Raw genomic sequence first — 21,707 nt, 5'->3', positions numbered from 1 at the left:
ATTTTCATTTTAAATTTATGATTTCATTTCTCCTTTTTCCCCAATAACAAGCATACAATTATTAATATTATATAAATATATTTTTTACGCATTTTGTTTTGTTACCCGACACGGAAAGAACATGTAGAAAGCGGAAAGGGATTCTAGCGAACCAGAAGAGAATGAGAGAACGTGGAAAGAGGAGAGTAGGAAACGAATGATAGAAATGAAACCCCCAAGCGCGTAACGTTGCTATATAAATATTATTATTAAATAAAAGCCAATTTTTTGTTAGAGTTTAGGTAGTTATTTTTTAAAAATTGTATTTTCTATTATATATTATATACCTATGTGTACATATGTACATCTACCATATACTGTATGTATATGTGTATATTGTATTTTTATTATGATTTTTTTTCAAACAAACAAATAATTGTGGATTTCTAGAACGCTATAAATGACGACACAATAAAGAGAAACAACAAATATTAAGAATAAATGTACAAGAATAAATCAGAAACAAGACACTTTGTATCCTTTCGACTCTGTTACTATCCTAAAACAATGATAATGATCTTCTATGTATGTACAAAATGGCAATCAGTCTGGGAAACACAGGTGGTGATGATGGTATTGCTTTAGAGCTTGGCCTGAGGACCCGTCCCCGAGATTTTGTAGACAAATTCGTGGGCCACATCGTAGTGGGGATTGCAGCTCTGGCGCACCCGCTTCAGCCATGCCCGAATCTTGGGATACTTGATCCTCACATCGTAATCAGCCATGCCTAAGATCGCAGAGAGAGAGAGGGGTCAGAGAGTACACTCACATTGCAGATTAATCCAATACACTTACGTGTCTGCTCAATCTCACAGGCTGCAAATATATCTGCGACGCGGAGCGTGGGTCCAGTGAGAAAATCACTGCTCTCCAGCCACACCTCCTCGACGACATCCAGATTGCGTTCCATATGCATGCGCATCATCTCGATCTTGGCCTCGGTGGGCGTGCGACCGGTGAGCAGCGGCTCCAGCCACACGGTGCGGAAGTACATGGCGCAGGTGAGGCGCAGTGAGATGTGGTGCCACTCGAGGAACTCATCCACACGGCTCTGGTCGACAAAATACTTGGGATACAGATGCTCAGGTATCTTACCCTTGGCACTGAGATACCGCAGTATGGCCACGCTCTCGGCCAGCTTGTTGCCATTGTCGTTGATGCAGGGCACGCGCTGGAAGCGATTTATATCGCGCTTGAAGTCATCGGTCAAGTGCTCGCCTGTGGGGGCGGGACAAAGTGCAAAGATTAGATTGGAGCCACATACGATTAGTGAGGGGCACAGCACTCACCGTTCCTCAGGGCGACCACACGGTCCTCAAAGGGCATACCGCTCAGTCGAAATATGATGAACAAGGCCCGCGAGGGCTGCGACATGAGGTCGTAGTAGTACTTGATCGGCAACATCTTCAGGTTCGTTGTCTGCCTGGTGGGAGCTGCACAAGAAAACAAATAAAACAGAATTGCAACAACAGTCCAAAGATCACACAATTATTTTCTCCTCTCCGCATAGACGACAGCGGCTAACCGGTAAATTGGTTGGGGAGGGCACCACAAGCACCAGCACTCACACTCACCAGAAGCACAGTTATTCGACTGTGGCAAAGCAAAGGCAAAGCTCAGCCAGCAAAGCTTAGGTCACCACAATTGATCACAGAGTTGAGAGAGAGCTTGAGAGCATGAGAGCGCGAGAGAGTATGTGCGAGCTTTCGGTGCGTGCGTGCATGCGTATGCCAGTACGTTGCCTATCGACAAACATTTGCGATAGCTGAAAAGCACCTTTTAAGTCAAAGCTTTGCAAAATGTAGCGGCTGGCTGGCTAGCTGGCGTGATCTCTTGCTGTGTCGAAGAGGAACGGAATGGGGAATGGTCTTCAAGGGGTTGGAAAAAATTCCATGCACAGTGGAGCTAACCGTTTATTCTTTGAAATTATATGTACAATGATTTGCTTTGGAATTTGTATGCTGAATTGGGTGCTCCGTTCTATGCCACTGGTTCAAAGATAAATTAAAACCCTAAAAATATATCTAAATATATATTTTCGGAGTGGAAGTGCGTATGCATTGTTGCATTGCTCTGAACTACAGAAAATATTCCATTAGCACAATCTCAAGTGCGACACATTCACTGCTCATAAATCACAATAAGCCACGAAATGATTAGCGGAATCGAATATGGGATCACACCATATATTTATCTATTACTTATGCGTATTGCTCATGGATGGACTCACTTTTTGCTCTATTGCTTTCCTGAAAGGCCATTTGCAGTCGCTGCTGATCCTCCGATCCCTGACTGAGGCCCAACAATGTTGCCAAACGCGACATTCTGTTTGATGTTTTGATGTGATCGCGACTCAACTCTTCTGCGGAATGGCTTGATTCCAGCTGCAGGGGTGCCACTTATATACCTATGCACATCCGAGTACGAGTTTGCTGGCAAATTGGATGCTTGTCGATCTGCTGCGACGATACCGAACATACAGAATGCGAAAAGCGAATGCGAAGGCGAAGGCGAATGCGAATGGGGAGGCAAGTAAACAAAAATGAAATAAAACAGCGCAAGGCGAAATCGGGCACTCAAAGAGCGTGTGATAAGACGGTTTCCCCCTGGTGCCTAATCATTCGATTCGATCCATTCATTCGGGTAATGCAATGCCACACACTGCCACAGTGTTCGTCACTTGTTGTTGACCAAGATTATCGATCAAGTTTCGGGCTCATTGGCAACCCGTGAGAGTGGACAGGAATAGCAACGATATAGAGGAAGGTTTCTCCGCTAGCCGCTTATCGCTTGATAGTGAGAAATTTGTTTACCTCTGGTTTGCCATTGGCTTTAGGGATGATCAGCTGAGGGAGCCGGATTTATCGTACGTTCCCCGCATGGCACAAATAAATATTAAAAAAAAGTACAATAAATAATCTAAATCCGCTCATATATCCGTTACCCAAAGTGGTTCCATTTTAATTGCTTAAATCGTAGATAATTTTTGTTTTTATCGTATAGTATGTGGTATTTATTGATTTTCATTTTAAACATGTTCTTTGTGTGTTGTTCATCCATTTGCTTTTGTACTCGTTACACATAGTAGCACATCTTTTGTATATGTTTTAAGGGTAAGTATGCATCCACATATACATATTTATGTATGCATGTGCATTTTGTGTGTACTTTCAATTGAGATAAAAATCAGATATAAAGCAGACGATTTATTCCCGACTCTGGTACACTGAGATAAAGGTACATTTGCCTTTGTTGAGAGAGAGTTGTCTGAGTTTTCTTTTGGCTGGTTTTGTTAGGCTTAGGGGGGTATAAAGATACAATTATTAATCCACAACATTTATACTCGGTGTAGAGACAGAGAGATCACACAGGGAGGAAGGTTAGAATTCATATGTACATTTATAGTCCGTACATCTATGTATATAATATGTGTGTGTGTCTTTTATATATGTATATTTTTATATAAAAAATAAATTACAACTTAAATAAAATAAACGAATTCAAAGTTTTCGCTTAGAAGTTGGCGCCTTTCGGTTGGGTTCGATTCGGTGAGCAGCTTATGGAGGATATTCCATATTATAGACACCCAAGATAACATTTCTTTTGTGGAATAATAGCAGGTAATTGTTTGAGTTCTCTCGACTTATTGTTGTTTTTGATTGTTCACATTCACTTGGTTATCTTTCGCTGGTACAGAGTTAGAGCTTGACTTGAGATGCGGATCCCATTTCCTATACATTTTATACATATGTAGAATATATTTTAGATATTTATTTTTTGTTGTTGCTTGCTTGTAAAGTGCGCTTCATTCATGCCCTCTTGCTGTTCTTAGTTGTTCCTTAATTGCATTCAGGATTTCTATTTTTTTGTTGCACTGTCCAACACTGCTCTGAAATGCACTGTGTATAATATGTATTTAGTTATTTGATTTGCCTTCGATATTAGGGTGATAATTACATTGCACTAATTTGATTCTCAATATCGTACATCGAATATTTTGTGTATATTTTTCTTGTATACATAAAAAAAAGTACAGTTATGTGCCGCATCAGCTCACTATACAGCATATAGTATAGATATATATTCAAATATAAGATTTATCAATCGTTTCCATTGATCTGTAGAGTCTTTTGCATTTGTCAGCCCCTGTTTTTGGTTTCCGTTTCCGTTTTGTTTTTTTGTTTGCTTGGGGGATATGCGTGTGAAGTGTTTCAGGAAGAACAGCTTACAGTTACAGTTTACATTTACATTTAGAATCGCATGTTGCATGTTGCATGTTGCATAAAGAAGACATCGAGTGAGTAAACAAAAGTATTTCCTATGCACACTATTTATTGTTTTTCTTTATGCTTTTTGGCCAACGAATTTTGACTGACAATCTGGAATACTACGATCTAGAATATAATTCCCTATAGAATCCATTCTGCTACTATTTTATGTCCCTACAATTATTTATTTATATTTTGTTGCTCTCTACTTGTTCTCGATGATCATCTGCAGCTGCAGCACGAGACTCCGAGCCAGCTGGAGCACGGCCTGAGCATTGTGACGTTCAGCCATTTCTGCAATAAATAATAAAATATGAATAAAATATCAGTCCAAAAGTAGGCAGCCATACACACCATTGAAGAACTTGATGACATCGGTAAAGTCCATGCTGTTGGACAGTATAATGTCGCGATACGTCTCGAGCAGTGCCAGCGCCAGAAAGAGCACGAAATGACCAGAAGCTATATGCTTGGCCGCCCAGATGACCTCCCAGGTGGCAAAGACATCGTCGTAGACGAGCTCCCGCTTAAAGTCCAAGAGGAACCAGCGATAGCAGAAGTAAAAGTGTGTGTAGTCCCCGTTCGAGTCCATCAGGTCATACATCTCCGAGTCGAGGATTTGTATGAGGGAACTGTCATGGATTGGAGGATTAAATAAGGAACTTTCATGGGTTAGGGTTAGGGTTAGGGTTAGGTATACCCACCGCATGTTGGCAAAGTGCATATCCATGGCACCGCCGCTGGGAAAATTCTCGATCATGCGCTCCATGAGCTTGCAGAAGCAGCTGTAGCTGAGCGACTCGTCATCGAAGATGACCAGCAGGGGGGCCACCAGGTCGCACATGCCCTGCATGTAGCCCACATCCAGATGCTCCCACACATACGTGGATATCACGTTGCGCAACTTGTCCAGATTCTCGTTGGCAAAGTACCAATAATTGCGATCGCAGCGCTGCACATCCTTCTCGATTCGATGCAGATTGAGGCCAAATTGTTCGAGCAGCTCACTCTGTGGATTGGCAAGGATCAAGCATTAAGGGTTAAGGGTCATCAAGGGACATGTTCTTCGATGCCACTTACACTGTAAACCCCACCGTTGGAGCTGGCTGGTGAGGCGCATGCTGACTTTGGCTGCTGGAGGGCATCCAGGACCGGCGTTTGCTCCTGCACGGGTGACATTTGCTGACTGTTGCCCGATTTGGGGCTTCGCTCCCAGTTGGCAATATCCACCGAGGCATTGGTAATGATAACAGCAGCCTGTTGCTGCTGCTGCTGCTGCTGCTGCTGCTGTGGGGGTTTAACCGCCTCATCGTCGTCGTCCTCGGGCAGCTGCAGATCTTCGGCGCTGAGGTACTCCGGACTGAGGACGCTGCGGCTGCGACTGTCACTGGCGGCCTGATGGCCGGCACCGCCGACACCCACCGTCTCGTAGGAGGAGGCCGTCGAGGCGGAGCAGCTGGCTATGGGTGGTGGTGCCTCGGCATTGATCTTCTCCTGCTGCTCCTGCTCCTGCTCCTCGTCCAGCTCGTTGAAGTTCTCGCCCTCGTCCACATGGCCCGAGTCGGTGCTGGTCTTCATGGCCCTCGGAATGGGCTTGACGCACAAATGCATGCCACTAACCGGCACTTCCTCCAGATGCTGCTGCTGCTGCTTCTGTTTTTGCTGCTGCACTTGGCCCTGTTGCTGCTGCTGCTGCTGCTGTTGGTGTCGCTGCTCATCATCAAACTCGAGATCACCCGGATCGGATATGTCCGAGATGTCCTCAAACACTTCGTTCTCCAGCTCCCCGCCCGCATCGAGATCGGCGGCACGGACCGTTCGCTCGTTGCCGCTGTTGCTGCCACTGGAACTGAGTTTGGCCACCGCTCGGGCGGTCTTCTCCTTCTCCCGCTGCTGCACAATGGCATCGACGGCCAGCCACTCGCTCATCGTTGTCTCGTAGTAATGCTTGCACGTCTCGTCCTGCTTCTTGCGCTCCTCCAAGCTGGACCCAAAGGCGTAGTGGCCCAGCAGATACGGCCACACCTCCTGCCGCAGCTCGGGCTGCACGCCGCCAAAGTACACCAAACGATAAAACTCTGTGGCATTCTCCAGCACACCATCCACATTGAGCAACTGCCAGCGCTCCCTTGTCAGCCCCTCCTCATCGGCTTTCACTGGCGAAAAAGAAACGGCAAAGATTAGGCCACCCAAATGGCAGTTGAGGCTGCTTGCAACTCACTCTCTGGCGTGATTCGGCCGTGCACCAGGCCCGAGAGATGCGTTCGCACTGTGGATAGATGCCGACAGTAGGCCAGCCAGCCGTAGAAGGCCCGCGAGATGATCTGGCGCCGCATGGTGGAGCACACCATCTCGATGCTGGTGTTCTGTGCGTGCTGCTGCTGCAGCAGCAGCGGCGACTCCAGCGGATACTGGTCGATGGAGAGACTCTTGTTCGAGCAATCGCTGCTGCCGGTGGTGGAGCAGCTGCTGAGCTGTGCGCGACGCGGCGTGCTCCGCACAAAGTCCAATATCGAGTGTGTGGCAGCTGCAAAAAGGGAAGGATTTGAGTTCAAGCTGTGACCGAGCCGCGACTGGACATTCTCCTCCATGCTCACCAAACTCCTCGTGCCTGCTCTTGCTGACAATGCGAAAGACATAATCGATGGGCGTCTCATCGACAGACTCCATAACGGAGGGCAGAATGCGCCGTCGCATGCTCTTTGGCCAGAGGAACATTTTGCCAATGCCGCGCTGTGACCAGAGCGGCGGATCCAGCTGTCCGTGCGGCAGCAGGCCCGTCTCCAGGCAGCTGAGAAACTGCTGCATGTGTCCACCCTCCGGGAAGTGTATGGGCGGACGCTGTACCCCATCCTGCCCCACCAGTATGACGGTGCCGCCGCTATCCTCGCCCCGGCTCTGATGGCAATGCACGTAGACAATTTCGTCGACATTTATGTTGAGGGCATACGCCCAGAAGGCCTCCTTGTCAATGTCCTCGCCCTCGTCCGCCTCATTGTAGCCGTTCATCAGCTGATTCGGTGTCCACTTGATGGTCAGCGTTTGGATGTGCTGATGCAGACTCAGGTAGCCGGCCATCGGCTCAGCCACATCCTTGGGCAGGACATGCACATTGTTCTTGCCATAGAGCAGCGTTGCCTTCGCATTCTGGTGCAGCGACTCCACGTAGTCCTTGGCCACGCTGGCCGACGCCATGGACTTGAACGAACCCGTGCTGGCCTCATCGGAGCTGGTGTTGAGGCTGCGCTTAAAGTTAATGATCGCCGGCCGCGAGCAGGTCGACGAGGAGCGACGACCCGAGCTGATGCGATGTCGTTGCACCTGTGGAATGGATGGCAGAGAGCAGAGAGCAGAGGCAGAGAATGAAGGATCCATTGCGGCAGGCAGGCAGGTGGGTTGCTCCACTCACCAGCTCATCCGCATGCGGATCTGTCCAGTAATGATCGGCTGTCTTGGCGCGCGTAAAGTCCAGGGCACAGGGCCCCACCAGCAGGGAGCTGAGTATCGAGCCATAGTCGGAGTCGGCCACCAGGGAGTCGCGATCGTAGAAGCTGCTGGCATTGCCCACCAAATACTCAATGATCTTGGTCAGCCGCTTCTCGTAGAGGGCCAAACGGATCCACAAATACTTCATGCTGGCCAGCGCAATGCTCGAGCTGCTGGCACTGGCCAGCGAAACGGAGACGGAGACGGAGCCGGAGGCGGCAGAGGATGTGGATGCCATGCCGAGGGCATTGCTGCTGCTGCTCGCGGACTGCATTGAGTTGCTGCTGCTCTTCTTCAGCATGGGCGGGCGCTGGAAGCTGTCGCTGCTGGAGGATGAACGCTTGTTCGGATCCATGGCCTCAATCTCCTGCACCAGCTTGCTGATGTGCTCCGCCTCGGGGCAGCTCTTGGCGATCTTGTGCAGCAGCGCCGTCGTCGAGGAGGTCTTGAACAGGCCCAGGGCACGACGACGCAGCCCTTGGCTGAGGCAGGCCTCCACCGCACCACACAGCGACGTCACCGAGCTGCTCTCCTCGTGGACGTACTTCTTGGTCACCGCCTCCTCCATCAGCTGCTTCACCTCCTTCTTGACGCTGGCTATCAAACGCTCCTTGTACTCGCAGCCATCTGGAATAATAGAGTCATCTTCGTTATCATCTTCACCATCATTATCGCCATCTGCTGCAAAGCTCATAAAAAAAGGAGAGTAAACCCCGCGGGGCCCTAAAATGAAATCACAGCGACAACGCCCCAAATGTCAAGAGACGGACGGAGTCCTGCCTGGCTGCCTGCCTGTGTGTTTGCCTCCTGCTGCCACATCCTTCCTGCACTCTGAAATTCAATATGTTCAACATGTGCTGACACAGCCCGCCCCCCAATCACACAGAACACAGAGGGCAGGTCCTTTACACCCAGCCGCCTGCTGACTGCTGACTGCTGCCTGCTGGCTGCTCCTCCGAATGTTGACCACTTTGGACACGCCCACAAGCACAAATGCTAATGGCATTTGCACTCAAAATTCATAACGTCCTACGGCTCTGGCTCTATATGGTATAATTTCATTTTCATTAATTGTTTTCCATTTAGCGGGCACACACAGGGATGACAAATGGTGCACCACCCCACACAGGCAGACACAAAGATAGAGATACAAATATATCTACGCAGATACCTTCTAGAGAGAGATACAATAATGATGAATGCTACAAAATGGTGGAGAGAGGTGCAACTTCGAATGAATTACGAGTGCAAAAAGAAAAGGTCACACGATGCAAATTGCAATACATTTTCAATGCGAAAGTCCAAGCATGAAGAATGACCCTAAAGGGGAACAAGTACGAGATTAAAGACATCTGTCTATCTGTCTGTCCATCTGTAAACTTTAACCATCAAATGTAAGCAATTTCCATGCGATAGCTCGCAGTCTAATAGAGGATCATAGATTGATTCCCCACATATTTCCCATGGCACATTTTTGTGCCTCTATCTCGTTCTCTCTAACAGCAAATCAAGTGCAGAGTGAGCGAGATAATTGAACCGAAAGTTTAGGATGGAACACGGCACAAGTGAAGATCTTTCATTCAGTGCCTCTTGGGCGAGTGTTTTGGCATAGAAACTATGCATGATGAGCGAGTGTTTTGGACGAGTGGCGAGTGGGCGAGTGTTTTGGCATAGAAACTATGCATGATGAGCGAGTGTTTTGGACGAGTGGCGAGTGGGCGAGTGGGCGAGTGGGCGAGTGTTTTGGCATAGAAACTAATCACGCTGAGCGAGTGTTTTGGACGAGTGGCGAGTGGCGAGTGGGCGAGTGTTTTGGCATAGAAACTAAGCATGATGGAAGCGAAAACCAAATATAGATTACGTTCCTACGTTCCAGTACTTATGTTAGATCTAGAATCGATCATCTACCCATTGACTTTTCCGTTTTTAGGGACACACAAATGCACCTCCTCGCAGCAGTAAAGGCACCAGCTGCGTGTCGAGCTCATTATGTGTGTCCTTTGCACGTTTTAATGATGATGTGGCAGCAGTACGCCATGAGAGAGAGAGAGAGAGAGAGAGGGGCATTGGAGCTGGCGGCGACACTGTGCTGATGTCTGGGACGCCGACCGAGTTGTCGCCAGGCCAAGTCCTTGCCACTGGCTGTGTGGCTCGTATGGCTGGATGGAGCTCGGGGCTTCCCCGCTTTAATTACTGCTCTTTTGTTGCATCATTTTCCATGTGGCTGTGTGGCTGTGTGGCTGCGGGGCTGCGGGGCTGTGTGTGTGCCAACATCGCTTAGTTTTTATGTGTCACATATGCAATTAGCATTTAAATGGTCAGCGGGGAGGAGGCATCAAAGTTTTAATAACTTAATTTTGCACTGGCACGGGGCCACGGAGCCACGGAGCCACGGGGCATGTGGCATAGGAATGGTGTCGGTGTCGGTGTCGGTGTCGGGCAGCTGGCAAATGCAAATATCAGACAGACACGGCGGAGAGTTGGCAGCTGAGAGCTGAAAGTTTTGCTCGTTCTCTCTTGCTGTTTGTCTTTTGTTGATTTGTATAATTATTTGCTTCTCTGTTTTCCCCGTGCCACATGCCCCATGCTTCATTGTTGACGCTGCACAAACGAAAGGAAATACAATGGATAATTGTTACTACACCCAGCCGGAGACCCATGCCCATGCCCCTTGCTGCCACCGCATCCTGGTGGTTGCGTCCCAGTCCTCCTCCTCCTCCTCCTCCTCCTCCTCCTCCTCCTCCTCCTCCTCCTCCTCCTCCTCCTGCACTGAGAGCGGATCTGGTGACAAAGTGAACTTTGATACCCTTTGGGGAAGGAGCTGAGCTGCTGCAGGAGCTGAAATTGGAGTAGAGAAAGGAGCAGCAAGCAAGGAGCAAGCAGCAGGAACAAGGGTACACAAAGAGCCACCTGAGCCACCAGAGCAGAAGGTTAGCAGTAGGAACAGAGCCTTGAAGAAGTCGATAGACCACGAACTGGGACAAGCAGTCACTAAAAATGGACTACAACCAGCAGCAGCAGCTGGAGGGAATTGCGAACTGGGAACTGCATGGCGCCAATGGTAATCATAACAAAGACCAGAACGTGCGCCCAATGAGTAACTTCTCACGTTCTAGGTGACCTCGATATGGTCCTGCAGTTGGATGCCGTTCCAGCACCCAAACATCCCACCCACACCGACTATTCCTTCGGGTGTAGCAGCAGTCCCACAGCAGCAACAGAAGCTCAAGGAAATACATTAAGATTGGCAAGAGCTTAACATTTAAACGCCACATCCTCAAGGACCCTGTGTGTCGTGGCCTGAAGCCCAATCTGAAGACTCTTTCGGGATAAAACGGGACACCAAAGCTATGCCAGTTTTGGGTGGAGTTTTGTGGAGCTATAAACCATTAAGCCAAGTCTCTCAGTGTCTGGATCTCCACAGAATTAAGGAAGGTCTTCCGACCTTCCACAATCCTTAGATCGGTTCATTTTCCATGCAAAATTGTAACTTAATATCAATAAAAAGTGTAATTATTTTGATTAAATTTTGGCACGGCAGGTGTAATGGTTTAATGACTTTCCCCTGCAGGGAGCCTCTCCTAATCGTCTATTCATTTGACCCCACAAAATGTCAATTGATGGCTTAAGCGGAGGGAGCAGAGCCAGTCCCTAATTAAGGCAGCGGTTTGGGCTGCCGTTTTTGGGTGCCATCATTTTAAATTAAACTCCAAAGCGAATCGCGTTGTCTATTTTCAGCCAGCGACATTTTCCTTTTTTTATCGCTTTTTTGTTGTCGTTCGTCGGTCCGCATTCGACCCTTGGGATGGCCGCAAAAAAAGGATATTTTATTTATAAAGATACATTCTAAATGTGAGTGTGTGGCTTGGATGCGCTTTATAAATACTTTGGAAATATTCTAAAAATGCTTTCAAAGGGTATATGAAATTGATTGATAAACAATGGAAACGGTGCGCGATTCATGTTAAATCTTTGGCATAATCGAAACAATTGCTTGGGTAAGCATTTTTTAAGCATTTTAGCGGCAACAGCCCCAAATTGGACTGCAGTTCTTTCACAGAAATAACAGCTTGGACACCCCTGCCATGAGGCTGCTTCATGGCACAACGGAGCAGGGTTTAGATATCCCAATTCAGAACAAACGATACGAATTCGAGCATGCCACACATACTCATATCGGAATATCTAAATGTATGTATTTGAGTATGTACATATGTACCCTGCCTGGCAGAGTTTATCAATCTGACAACATTTTGTACGTGCATTGTACGAGTTCGAGTGCGAGTGCGAGTGCGAGTCTATGTAGAATTAAGATAAACACTTAATTAGACAATGGAATATGGTGGTAAAGTATGGGCAAAGCAGCAGGGAAGGAGAGTGCCGGAGAGGAGGTGTAGGGCAGGAAGCCCTCATGTGTTTGTGTGTGTGTGTGTGCTGTCCCCGCAATATCCTAACGGATCTACTTGTGGCTTTTGTTTTTGTTTTCCAAATGAGCTTTTGGGAGGGGGGCTATCTCGTATTCGTGCAGGGCAAGACCCGCATAAACAGATAACAAAATAATACACAAATATGCGCACATAAGAATGTATGTACATATGTATGTATGAATGTATGTACATATTTCTGTACATATATTGTACTCATATATTCATAGAATGAGTGAGTGAGTGGGGGGAGCTGCGAGTGCGAGTGCGACCGAGAAACTGCGACATTAATTACGGTCTAATGTTCTCGTACTCGTATTCGTGTTCTGTGTTTGTGTGCCCTCTGTGTGTGTGTGTGTGTGTGTGTCCTCTCTGTCTGTCTGTGTGTCCTCTATGCGCCTAGTGCGAGGGCTTGTCTGCTGCTTGTTTCAACACGCAAACTGCATTACCATTGGATTTGTATCCCGCCACCCAGCCAGACCGAAAAGTTCAACTTAATTTTGGATACAAGGGGATAGCATCTGGAAACAGCAGCCAGCAGAGGCATACCCATGGGGAAACAGTCCACACGGCCATGGGGTATGCCAACGAAATCACAACACACCAAAACTTATTCATTTCCTCCACTCATTACGCTCGGGACTAAAGTTTATCGTTGCCCTAATGAAGGCGCAGCTTGACAATAAGTTTGCTTAATTCATTCTTATTAATTTGGCGACAGCACTAATTTGTGATTGGATTAATGATAGCAGCGGATTTTGCACTATTTAGGGGCCAGCCAGAATGCAGCTGATTGCAGGTCAAACATTTAATTTCTGCCTTAAACTTAGTCAAGCATTGAGTATTTCGAGGGATCATGGTGTCAAAATTCTAGAATTAAATGTTTCTTCTTTTGGCAACCAAAACATTTCAGCAATCTGCAAGTTTGGCTGTGAGTGTCCATCGGTAAGTAATGAATTATGAAGTAGAAACGTAATAATTGCCAGGAAATTCGTACACATTCGCCTCGGTTGCTCCCCATTAGACCTTAGCCTGTAAATTCCCACCACATTCTGACCGCATATCCAACTGGGATCCAGACACAAGGTCCTCCCCATCACAAGAGAACATAATTGCTGCCACACGGCACAAAGTGTTGCCTACATTTGGGGGCAGCATTTCGAATGGGATTCGTTGACTAACATTGCAAGCCCCAACCGAATGCATAACACTCGAGAGCCAGTGGCAGCCATTGAGTTGAATGTTGTAGCCAAAGATCAGCTCAAAGGTCATAGTGGATGGATGGATGTAGTGGCTGTGATTCCAATCCATTTGAGTAATCCTTTTTGCTGCCTGCAACCCACGCAGCCAGCAAAGTCATGCAGCAGCCGTGGCAGTCGAGGCATGCACCCTCTGACATTTCACTTGGAGCGAAATGTTTGCCTGGCATAATTAGGATTTCAGTACAGCATTCGAAGTCCACAGCGACATGGACATGGATGTGGATGTGGACGTAGGAGGATTGAGAGTCAGCAAAATGCAAATGGGGAAATGGGGAAGTGGGCAAATTGCGAAAACTGCAATTGTAAAATGGTAATTTCTGCAGCGTTAACATCCCAACTGGTGACCCAACAAATTCTTGAGCAGGGAGTCCCTGTCGTGTCGTAACTGGTGGAATGTTTAGCAAAGGTCAACCAGAGAACTTAGTCTTAATTGCATTTTGTTGAGGCATCAAACCTGCCGTAACCAGCAGCAGAAGTGCCAGAAGCCAAAGCAAGAAAAGAGTAAGAAAACCTGCGAGAAAAGAGTGGAAAACCTTTTGCCACTGCGTTATGTGAACACAAAGAGTGAAGCGCCAGGAAACTGCGACCAACTTCCAGATGGGCAAATGAATAACTAATTAAAGATTGCTCCACTTAAGTGTCGCTGTTGGGAATGGAATAATTATTAAAGGAATAACGAAGCAAGTTCCAGATGCGACTAGTTGTCCAGCAAGTCACAGGAGTAAACTTCAGTTGCATAATTGAAGCTCCTCTCTTGTCTCGACAGGAAACAAATCCCACCTTAAAGCATCCTCGTTTAATGGCGCATCCAACTTTGTTCATTAAATCATTTATCAATTGCAGAATATTGAGGGCCAAAGGGCAGGGGATACTTTTTCAAGACATTTGATTGGCGTTGGAGAATTTTCGCTTTGATATTTGCTCGCTTAGAACTTGAGAAATTTGTGGCCCCATTTGGAAATTGGCAAAACTTTGGCAGAGGCATTCCCAGAAAGGACGACGCTAACGATGGGGCATCAAAAAATAAACCAACGATGAGAGGACAATCGAGTGGGTCAGGGGCACAAGGATCAGAGCTTGAGACTGAGACTGAGCCTGGCTGTCAGTCGTTGAGTCTGCACTGGGGCTGGACTGGGACGTGAAATTAATGATGACCAGACAGTGGATTTTTAATTTTGAAGCAGAGACAGAGCCTAAGCACTGCGCCGGCACTGCCACTGACTCTGGGGCTTAATATTAATGGCTCGAATAGAACGCAGGACACACGTACACGAACACGCACGGCAGGCTAACGGCTCTCTGTTGCCCTGACAGTAAGCCGACCAGCCCCTGACCCCTGATTGTCATGAAACGTGCCACAAAGCAACAGTAGAAAAAGCTGAATCCCAGCACAGGCCCAACCAGAGGGCAGTGGAATGCGTTGCAACATCAGATTTTAGGCTGGAATACCTGTATAATCCGTACACCCACGGGGCAGAGACATTACCAGAAAATCCATTGCCCCAAAAGCAGAGACAGAGAATGCAATCGACTCTTCCACGACTCCTCTTGGTTGACTCCCTGGTTGCCATGTGCTGGAATCTCTGCTGAAAGCTTTTTTATCTCCCATTCGAGGATACTTTTGTCTCCATTATTGCTGACTTGAAATCCCCCTTGGAGGCGCAAAACTCGAAAGTATATACGTATGTATATACATATATATCTACCATAAGACTTTATGACAACGCACTTAACGCACACGTGGCCCCCTACATGGAAGAGCAGGCAGACGGCAGGCGGCCACCTCTATGACCTCTGTGACTTCTCTTTCTCGAGAACCATCCTCTTTCTGTGTGTCAGCGACTTTTTGCCAGTCAATCTCGTACTTAGCTCACAGCTAATGCCATAATTGAGCGATTGATGGAGGCCACACCATCAGCGCCACATCATCGTCAACATTGACCCCCGCCCTCACCCTCATTCCCTCCCGAGCCGCGTCGGAGTCACAGAGTCACAGTCGAAGGCGGATATGCATCACCAGAGGAGCCTTCGCCCCACATCCGAGTGGGGAGAAGAGAAGTGAAAGGAGTGGCAGCAGTGTGCTGGAATTGAATGTCCGCGCAGCCCGTGCAGGCAAATAAAACGTAAACAGACGCCCACACGCCAAGCGCCACGTTCGTTCGACTCTCTATGGCATTGACTATGGCTCGGCTCTCTACTCTCTATGCTTCCACGTCTCGTGTTAGTGTTCATTTCACTGCCACATTGATGTGGCCAATTGCCTTTCATTCATAAAAGTTTTACGTTCATCCTCCAGTGGAAGCCATAAAGCAAGCCCAACCCCTCCCTCCATCAATGCATGCAAACCATCCGTCAGTGTCAGTGTACGCCATGCCCCATGCCACATGCCCAATACATTCATTTGTACCTCTTGGTCACGAGTCCGAGCTACTGCAATCAATGCACTGAGAGAAATCTATTCAGTTGCGGGATGCAAAAGTAAAAAATAGAGAAACAATTGGATCTGCATCCAGACTGCAAATGCGGCAGAGATGGAGATGGAGATGGAGAAGCTGCAAAGGCCATCAACGAAATGGTATGCAATCCATGATATTGGGGCACATTTATCGCAATTATGGTTCAGGAGGCAGGCAGGCAGGCTGCGGCACTTGTTTGGATCATTACTCTACTATGTCTCCGGCTCAGGGGTCACCAGATTGCCACCACTCTCGATGCTGCTGCTGCTCGTCGCCAACGCCACTGGACTCCTTGAACTCTCCTTGAAAGAGATGCTCTCGTCACTTTCTCACATACTCGGAGAAATGAAAATGGAAAACCAGGAACCAACTTGAGTATGAGGATCGAGCAGGAACGCCGTTTACTCCGTCTCCGACTGCATCGTTCAGCTCAACTCGCTGAGGGACTCGATGGCTGCCTGTCGGAGAACATTCCACCTCTTCGAACACTCTATAAATTCAAACTCAACTTAAGTGAATAGAAAGATGAACTGTTTGATTTCGAATATTACAAGCTAGATTTGAGCGTTCAGGTTCCGTTAATAATTTCCACAAATTCTAAATTGCTTAGGCCTGAAGTTCATCTATACTTAATGGTACTATTACAATCATAAATTTAGCCACAAAATGCAATGCTGAACTCCTAGTAATCGTCACACTTTAATGGCAATTCTGGCAACCGATTTCCAGTTCAATTGCTGTGCAACGCCTCCACGATGACAACTCCTTCTCATCTCAGCTTTCAGAGTTCTCAGTTTTCCTTGGGTTTCATTTTACAACAAAATGTACTAAGAATTGTATTCTTGACTGCAGATTTAAGTTATGGTGTTCTGAGTACCATTAGCTCCCACATTCCTTCAGTGTATGAAAGTTGCACGGCAACAGTGTCAGCGGCAGATCCAGCTCTAGCTTCATCCGCTCGAAAGTGAAGCCTATATATCCAGGGGATCTAAGAAGACGTACAGACCACATACACATATGAACATAGATTGTATGTACAATGTATGTGCCAAAGGACTTAAGCAGCAGCACCGTCACGGCCAGAAGGAAGAGATGGACGAACGGGCGGGGCTTAATCTTTCGCAGACATTCTATCAGAAAAGTGCCGCTGCTGATGTTGCTGCCACAGCTGAAGTCTTTACATGGGATTAAAGAGGGACAAGAGTACCCTGGTGCCAGGCCCTGGGCCAACCTGTTGCCGTGTGCCATGCACTTTTTGTGCGGCCTTGATTGCGGCTAAGCTTAAAGGCACATAAATGGCAGATAGAGCCAGAGCCGCAGCCACAGAGATAGAGTGACAGAATGAATACACGAAGCGGCAGCTGGCAGCCATGTGCAGCAGGCAGCAGGCAGCTGCTGGCAGAGCCAAAGGGATAGAATACACAGTCATGGCCGCAGGCACCTGCCCACAGACATTTTCATTTCATTATGCTAAAAGCTCATCCGCAATGACCTTGCTGATGGATGGTGGATTGCTGAGAAATGCAATGACAGATGGCCCGATGGGCCTGATAACCTGTTGCCAGGAAAACAGTAGCCGCTGGCCAGGATTGCCGCAGAGTGTGCCCAATGGTACCGGCACGTGGAGCAGTATACATATTGCATGAGAAAATTAACTTCTACGGTCTACAGTCGCGGGCCGCACTTATAGGACATCTGCTGGACCATGTTAAAATTAGCTTCCTCAGAAAAGTAACAAAATGGAAAGAAGTTTCAAAGTTAGGAGATACAAATTAAATGCATTAGTTAGCCGCTTGAGCTATTTTAAAACCTGTTGAGAAACTTCTTTAAGTTTTTGCCCCAACGCACCCAGCTTAGTCGAGGACTTTGCTCAAATGCATAGCCACCCCAAGGGACTTGTAAGCCAAGGCATGTCCTTGAATGTAGCAATTGCAAAAAAATATATATGTATTTGTATAGGCATACTGTTGTCGCAATAAGTGAAGCACCGTTCGCTGATTGCCCGGGATTACCGGAACCCATGCACAATATGTATCCATTTCCACATTCACACAATGAGATGGCTGAGATGCATTGCAGCACACAAACTCCACTCACATTGCCTCATGACAATCATACATATATTTATTTATTCATATATATACATACATATGTACATACCTATGTATGTATGTATATACATATGTAAAAAATATTAGCATGAAGCTTTCACAGTCGTCGCACCGCTTCAAGTGCCCGCAGCGGGAGTGTGACGTCTCGAAAATGTGAAAAGCGATGCCTGAATGCATCCATTATCTGCACACGCGCCCGCAACCGACCGGCCCCGCCTATTGTCTTAGTCAGTGGTTTGTGGGCTTGCGGGTTCTAAGCGCAGTTTCGCCCAGTGTACATTTATGTATTTACCTGCATTGGTTTGCACCATTTTCGAGCGCTTCTTCCTGTGGAATTTCGGCGAGTGTGTGGGCGTGTGTTTTGGCGCTTACAGCGGCCTACCTAGTCGTGCGGGCAGATTGCCCAAAGCTTTTTGCACCGCTCTCTCTCTCTCTTTCTGTCTCTCTCTGTATATTTTTCTGCGCCTCTCCTGCTTGTCTGCGTCTCACGCCTCACACAAGCACACGCGCGCGCGTAAAATGAATTTCGAAAAAGTGGCTGTTTGTTTTTGCGCGTGTAACGGAATAGAAGCAGAAGCAGAAGCAGAAGCAGAGGAAGGAGCAGAAGCAGAAGAAGCAGCAGCACAGCAGCAACAGCAACCGAAACAGCAGCAAGGAATGTGGATGGGATGAGCGATGAACGGTAAAACGGTAAAACGGTGAAAGTGTCGCCTGTGGCCTGTAGTAGCCTGTGCGTATTTTCACTCCACTTTAGGGTCCTAGCCCTGGTCTTGTGCCTCCTCTTTTCTTTTCTTTCCTTTGCGCTTCCTTGTTTTCTTTGCTTGGATGCTCTCTCCTTCTTAGTGCGCTCTTTTTCTCTGTCTTATTTTTTGTGTTCGTGCTTCGACTTCTTATTAACTAGTTGCTGCTGCTGCCTGGGCCCTTTATAAATAATTTGGCATCCTGCCGCCTGCTGCCGGAGTGGGAGAGGAGCAACGAGCGCGCGCTCCCATCATTTTATAATAAATCCCCCAAATGCTTGACCGAATTACTACGAATAAACCGATATTCTGAAAATATAAACTCGTATAACCGATGGACCGAAATGACTGAATAACTGACTTAATCACTGACCGAGTGACGACGAACGACTCGACTCGACTCCACTCCTCGACACTCTACGAACGACTGACTAAGTCCCTAGTTATTATGTTTGGTAAGCGTACGGGCCATAGAGTGGAGCTACTGTTTCCTAGCTACTGCACGCGACAAACTCCCAAGTAAAACTGAAAACAGAAACTGAAAGCAAACCGAACAAGCCGAACCGCCAGCCAGACACAAATTCTGACGCTGACGCCGGCGTTGGCGCTGACAGTGACGCTGGAAGACAGCAACAACAAAAGAGGCACGAAGCTCTTGGCTACACTGCTGCTGTGCTCCCTTTTGCTGCTTTTTGTCCCACTGTGCACCATACACCGCCATAAAATGTTACGTTTCGGAAGCTTTTCGCGTTGCGCCCTTTGGGCCATTGTTATCTCGCTCGCACTTGCCCAGTACATATGTACATATGTATGTATGTATGTACATATGTATGAATGCATCTGTACGCGTATGTGTTTGTATTTCAAGCTGAATATGTTTGTGTGTGTGGAGCGCTTGTAAACCGTTAACAGTTTGCTGACGTCGCACGTTGTGTGGTGAAAATCTGCCTGCCACAAGCAACAGGACGACAACACGCCACATGCCCCAGCCTCACTCACACACACACACACAGGCACACAAACCGCATGTGCTTGTATGCGTATGTATGTGTAAGTATGCCCCAAATTGTTTGGATAAAAACATTTCGGTGTAATGGGCCCGCTGTTGCTTCGCATTGAGTTTGCGCCATAGCGCTTCGCCCTCTGCTTTGGCCACCTCCCTGTACCCAGTACCCTGTACACCGTACCATACCCGTACCGATCCATTAGAGTGCTTAACATAACCTGCACACTTTCGTTTCGTGTGTACCGAAATGTACGAAATGTTTTTTAAGGTTTGGTCTGCGTGCGTATGCCATGCCATGCCATGCCATGCCGTGCCCCAGTTTTGTGGCCATGTCTTCTCAGGTGCAAGCAAAGATGCCAGCAGATACATAGATGGAGAGCTGTGTTGGTTAGGTAATCTCCTGTTTGGAGTGTTGGCCAATACGAGGATTTAATATACATATGTATGTATGTATGTATCTCGTATATTATTTAAATTTACCCCCTGGTATAGCATAACTTGTGGGGCATTAATTCACATTTTTCTGGAAGCTGGAAGATGTCTGGAATTTTTTTTTTTTAATAAAATGCCGATCCTTTGAATTAGGATGTCTGATCAATGATGTTTCAAGAGCAAATGTTTGACGTAGGATGTAGAGTGTTTGTCGAGGGATTTAAGGGATATTCTAATATTTTTATAAAAGGCCGTAGAACCCAACCGGAAAGTAGGGTAGAAGATTAAGCTACATATGAACCATTTTAGCTATTATATTTTTTACTCAATTTCCTTGAACCTATTCAAAGCTTGAACTATGTGCAATAAAAACACACTGAAAGACTTATTATGAGACATTATTGATATGAATAAGACAGGCTTTTGTAGCGGATCAAGTGTACACCCATTTACACAATATATTTTTATTGGGCATAAAATGCTTCTAGATCCGCTGAATCATAGATAAATTCGTCGTAAATTGGTCTGAATTGGTCTTTTAAATGAAAATTAAATAAATTTGGAGGCATTTTATGCATGTAAACGACCCACACAGGAATATAGATTGGGGTATACATATTTAAATAAATAGATAAGTGAGAGCATAGTTTAACCAGGGCTCGATAAACTTTGTATTTCGTAATGGTGGAATATTTCTTGAGATAGAACCTGCAATTCAAATACACATATCCTTTTTAATGGTATCCACAAGTAATAAACAATTACCTGATGTTTTTGTAAACATTTTACATAATTCGTTTTTATTTTCCTTCATTTTGGGTTTCTTATTTTTTGGTTTCCTGTTAAATTATACATTTATGTTTAATTATGTTTTTGTTCTTGTGTGGATTTTTTCATTCTTTTCATCCTTTCTTTGGTATATTCTGTTTTGTGTGATGTTTGTTTGTGGGGAACATGGTATATTCGTAATATTCACGTCTAATGCTATATATGTATGTATGTATGTATGTATGCAGTTACAATCGTGGGTAACATCGTCTCTACACAGACGTTGTTTAAATATATAGTAGCTTAGCTTTGATTACGATTACGAGTACGATACAACATTATGTATAGCGAGAGAGCTGTTGCGCCTGGTGTTTTCGTGTTCATCGAATATTTTTATCAAAAGTGTGGCCAAAATGATGTTTGGACTCGGAGAGAGAGGCTCAGAGGTCGTTGCTCTTTCGCTTTCATGTGTAAAATATATCTCTTGTGTTTCACTCACAGACACGCACTCTCTCACTCTCTCTCGCTATCTTCTACATTTGTCTTTCATTTTTATAGATATTGTTTTTCTTCTTCTCTGTTTCTGTTTAGCGCTTACAAAAATATCAATATTCAAAGAAGCAACAAGAAATCACATTAAGTTTCTATTTATTTTTTTTAGTTTAGTTTTTTGTTTTCTATACACAAAAAGCGTGCTACTCGCATTAGCTTACAT

The 21,707-nt window shown here is 46.4% G+C and overlaps 2 protein-coding genes across 3 annotated transcripts; both read right to left on the bottom strand.

Annotated features, from left to right (window-relative positions):
- Window positions 1–451: 451 nt before the first annotated feature.
- On the bottom strand, window positions 452–2,423 carry LOC117903910 (glutathione S-transferase theta-1). Of its 2 annotated transcripts, none has more exons than XM_034816419.1 (4): window positions 2,270–2,423; window positions 1,329–1,472; window positions 835–1,257; window positions 452–766 (listed from the first exon to the last, which is right to left on the bottom strand). In XM_034816419.1, the coding sequence occupies exons 1-4, from the start codon at window positions 2,361–2,363 to the stop codon at window positions 621–623; spliced, it is 807 nt and encodes a 268-aa protein (XP_034672310.1). In that variant the 5' UTR covers window positions 2,364–2,423; the 3' UTR covers window positions 452–620. The 2 variants fall into 2 exon arrangements, with proteins under 2 accessions (XP_034672310.1, XP_034649860.1); XM_034793969.1 differs by lacking the exon at window positions 2,270–2,423 and adding an exon at window positions 1,614–1,726.
- Window positions 2,424–3,183: 760 nt separating this feature from the next.
- Window positions 3,184–19,311, bottom strand: LOC117903882 (small G protein signaling modulator 1). Its single transcript, XM_034816375.1, has 9 exons — window positions 19,160–19,311; window positions 18,339–19,095; window positions 7,717–8,420; window positions 6,905–7,628; window positions 6,529–6,834; window positions 5,388–6,463; window positions 5,012–5,316; window positions 4,662–4,939; window positions 3,184–4,601 (listed from the first exon to the last, which is right to left on the bottom strand). The coding sequence occupies exons 2-9, from the start codon at window positions 18,355–18,357 to the stop codon at window positions 4,513–4,515; spliced, it is 3,501 nt and encodes a 1,166-aa protein (XP_034672266.1). The 5' UTR covers window positions 18,358–19,095; window positions 19,160–19,311; the 3' UTR covers window positions 3,184–4,512.
- Between the last annotated feature and the right edge of the window lie 2,396 nt (window positions 19,312–21,707).

Source organism: Drosophila subobscura, chromosome A (genome assembly GCF_008121235.1).
Source record: "Drosophila subobscura isolate 14011-0131.10 chromosome A, UCBerk_Dsub_1.0, whole genome shotgun sequence".
Taxonomy (NCBI): domain Eukaryota; kingdom Metazoa; phylum Arthropoda; class Insecta; order Diptera; family Drosophilidae; genus Drosophila; species Drosophila subobscura.
This window is presented reverse-complemented; position numbering and strand designations above follow the sequence as displayed.

Excerpts from the sequence above, each read along its gene's own strand:
- LOC117903910 (XM_034816419.1), bottom strand. The coding sequence starts at position 2,363 with ATGTCGCGTTTGGCAACATTGTTGGGCCTCAGTCAGGGATCGGAGGAT. Across the intron at positions 1,473-2,269 it reads GGAAAGCAATAGAGCAAAAA|CTCCCACCAGGCAGACAACG; the intron begins GTGAGTCCATCC and ends TTTCTTGTGCAG. Across the intron at positions 767-834 it reads CTGTGAGATTGAGCAGACAC|GCATGGCTGATTACGATGTG; the intron begins GTAAGTGTATTG and ends CTGCGATCTTAG.
- LOC117903882 (XM_034816375.1), bottom strand. Across the intron at positions 7,629-7,716 it reads ATCCGCATGCGGATGAGCTG|GTGCAACGACATCGCATCAG; the intron begins GTGAGTGGAGCA and ends TCCATTCCACAG. Across the intron at positions 4,602-4,661 it reads TGTCATCAAGTTCTTCAATG|AAATGGCTGAACGTCACAAT; the intron begins GTGTGTATGGCT and ends TATTTATTGCAG.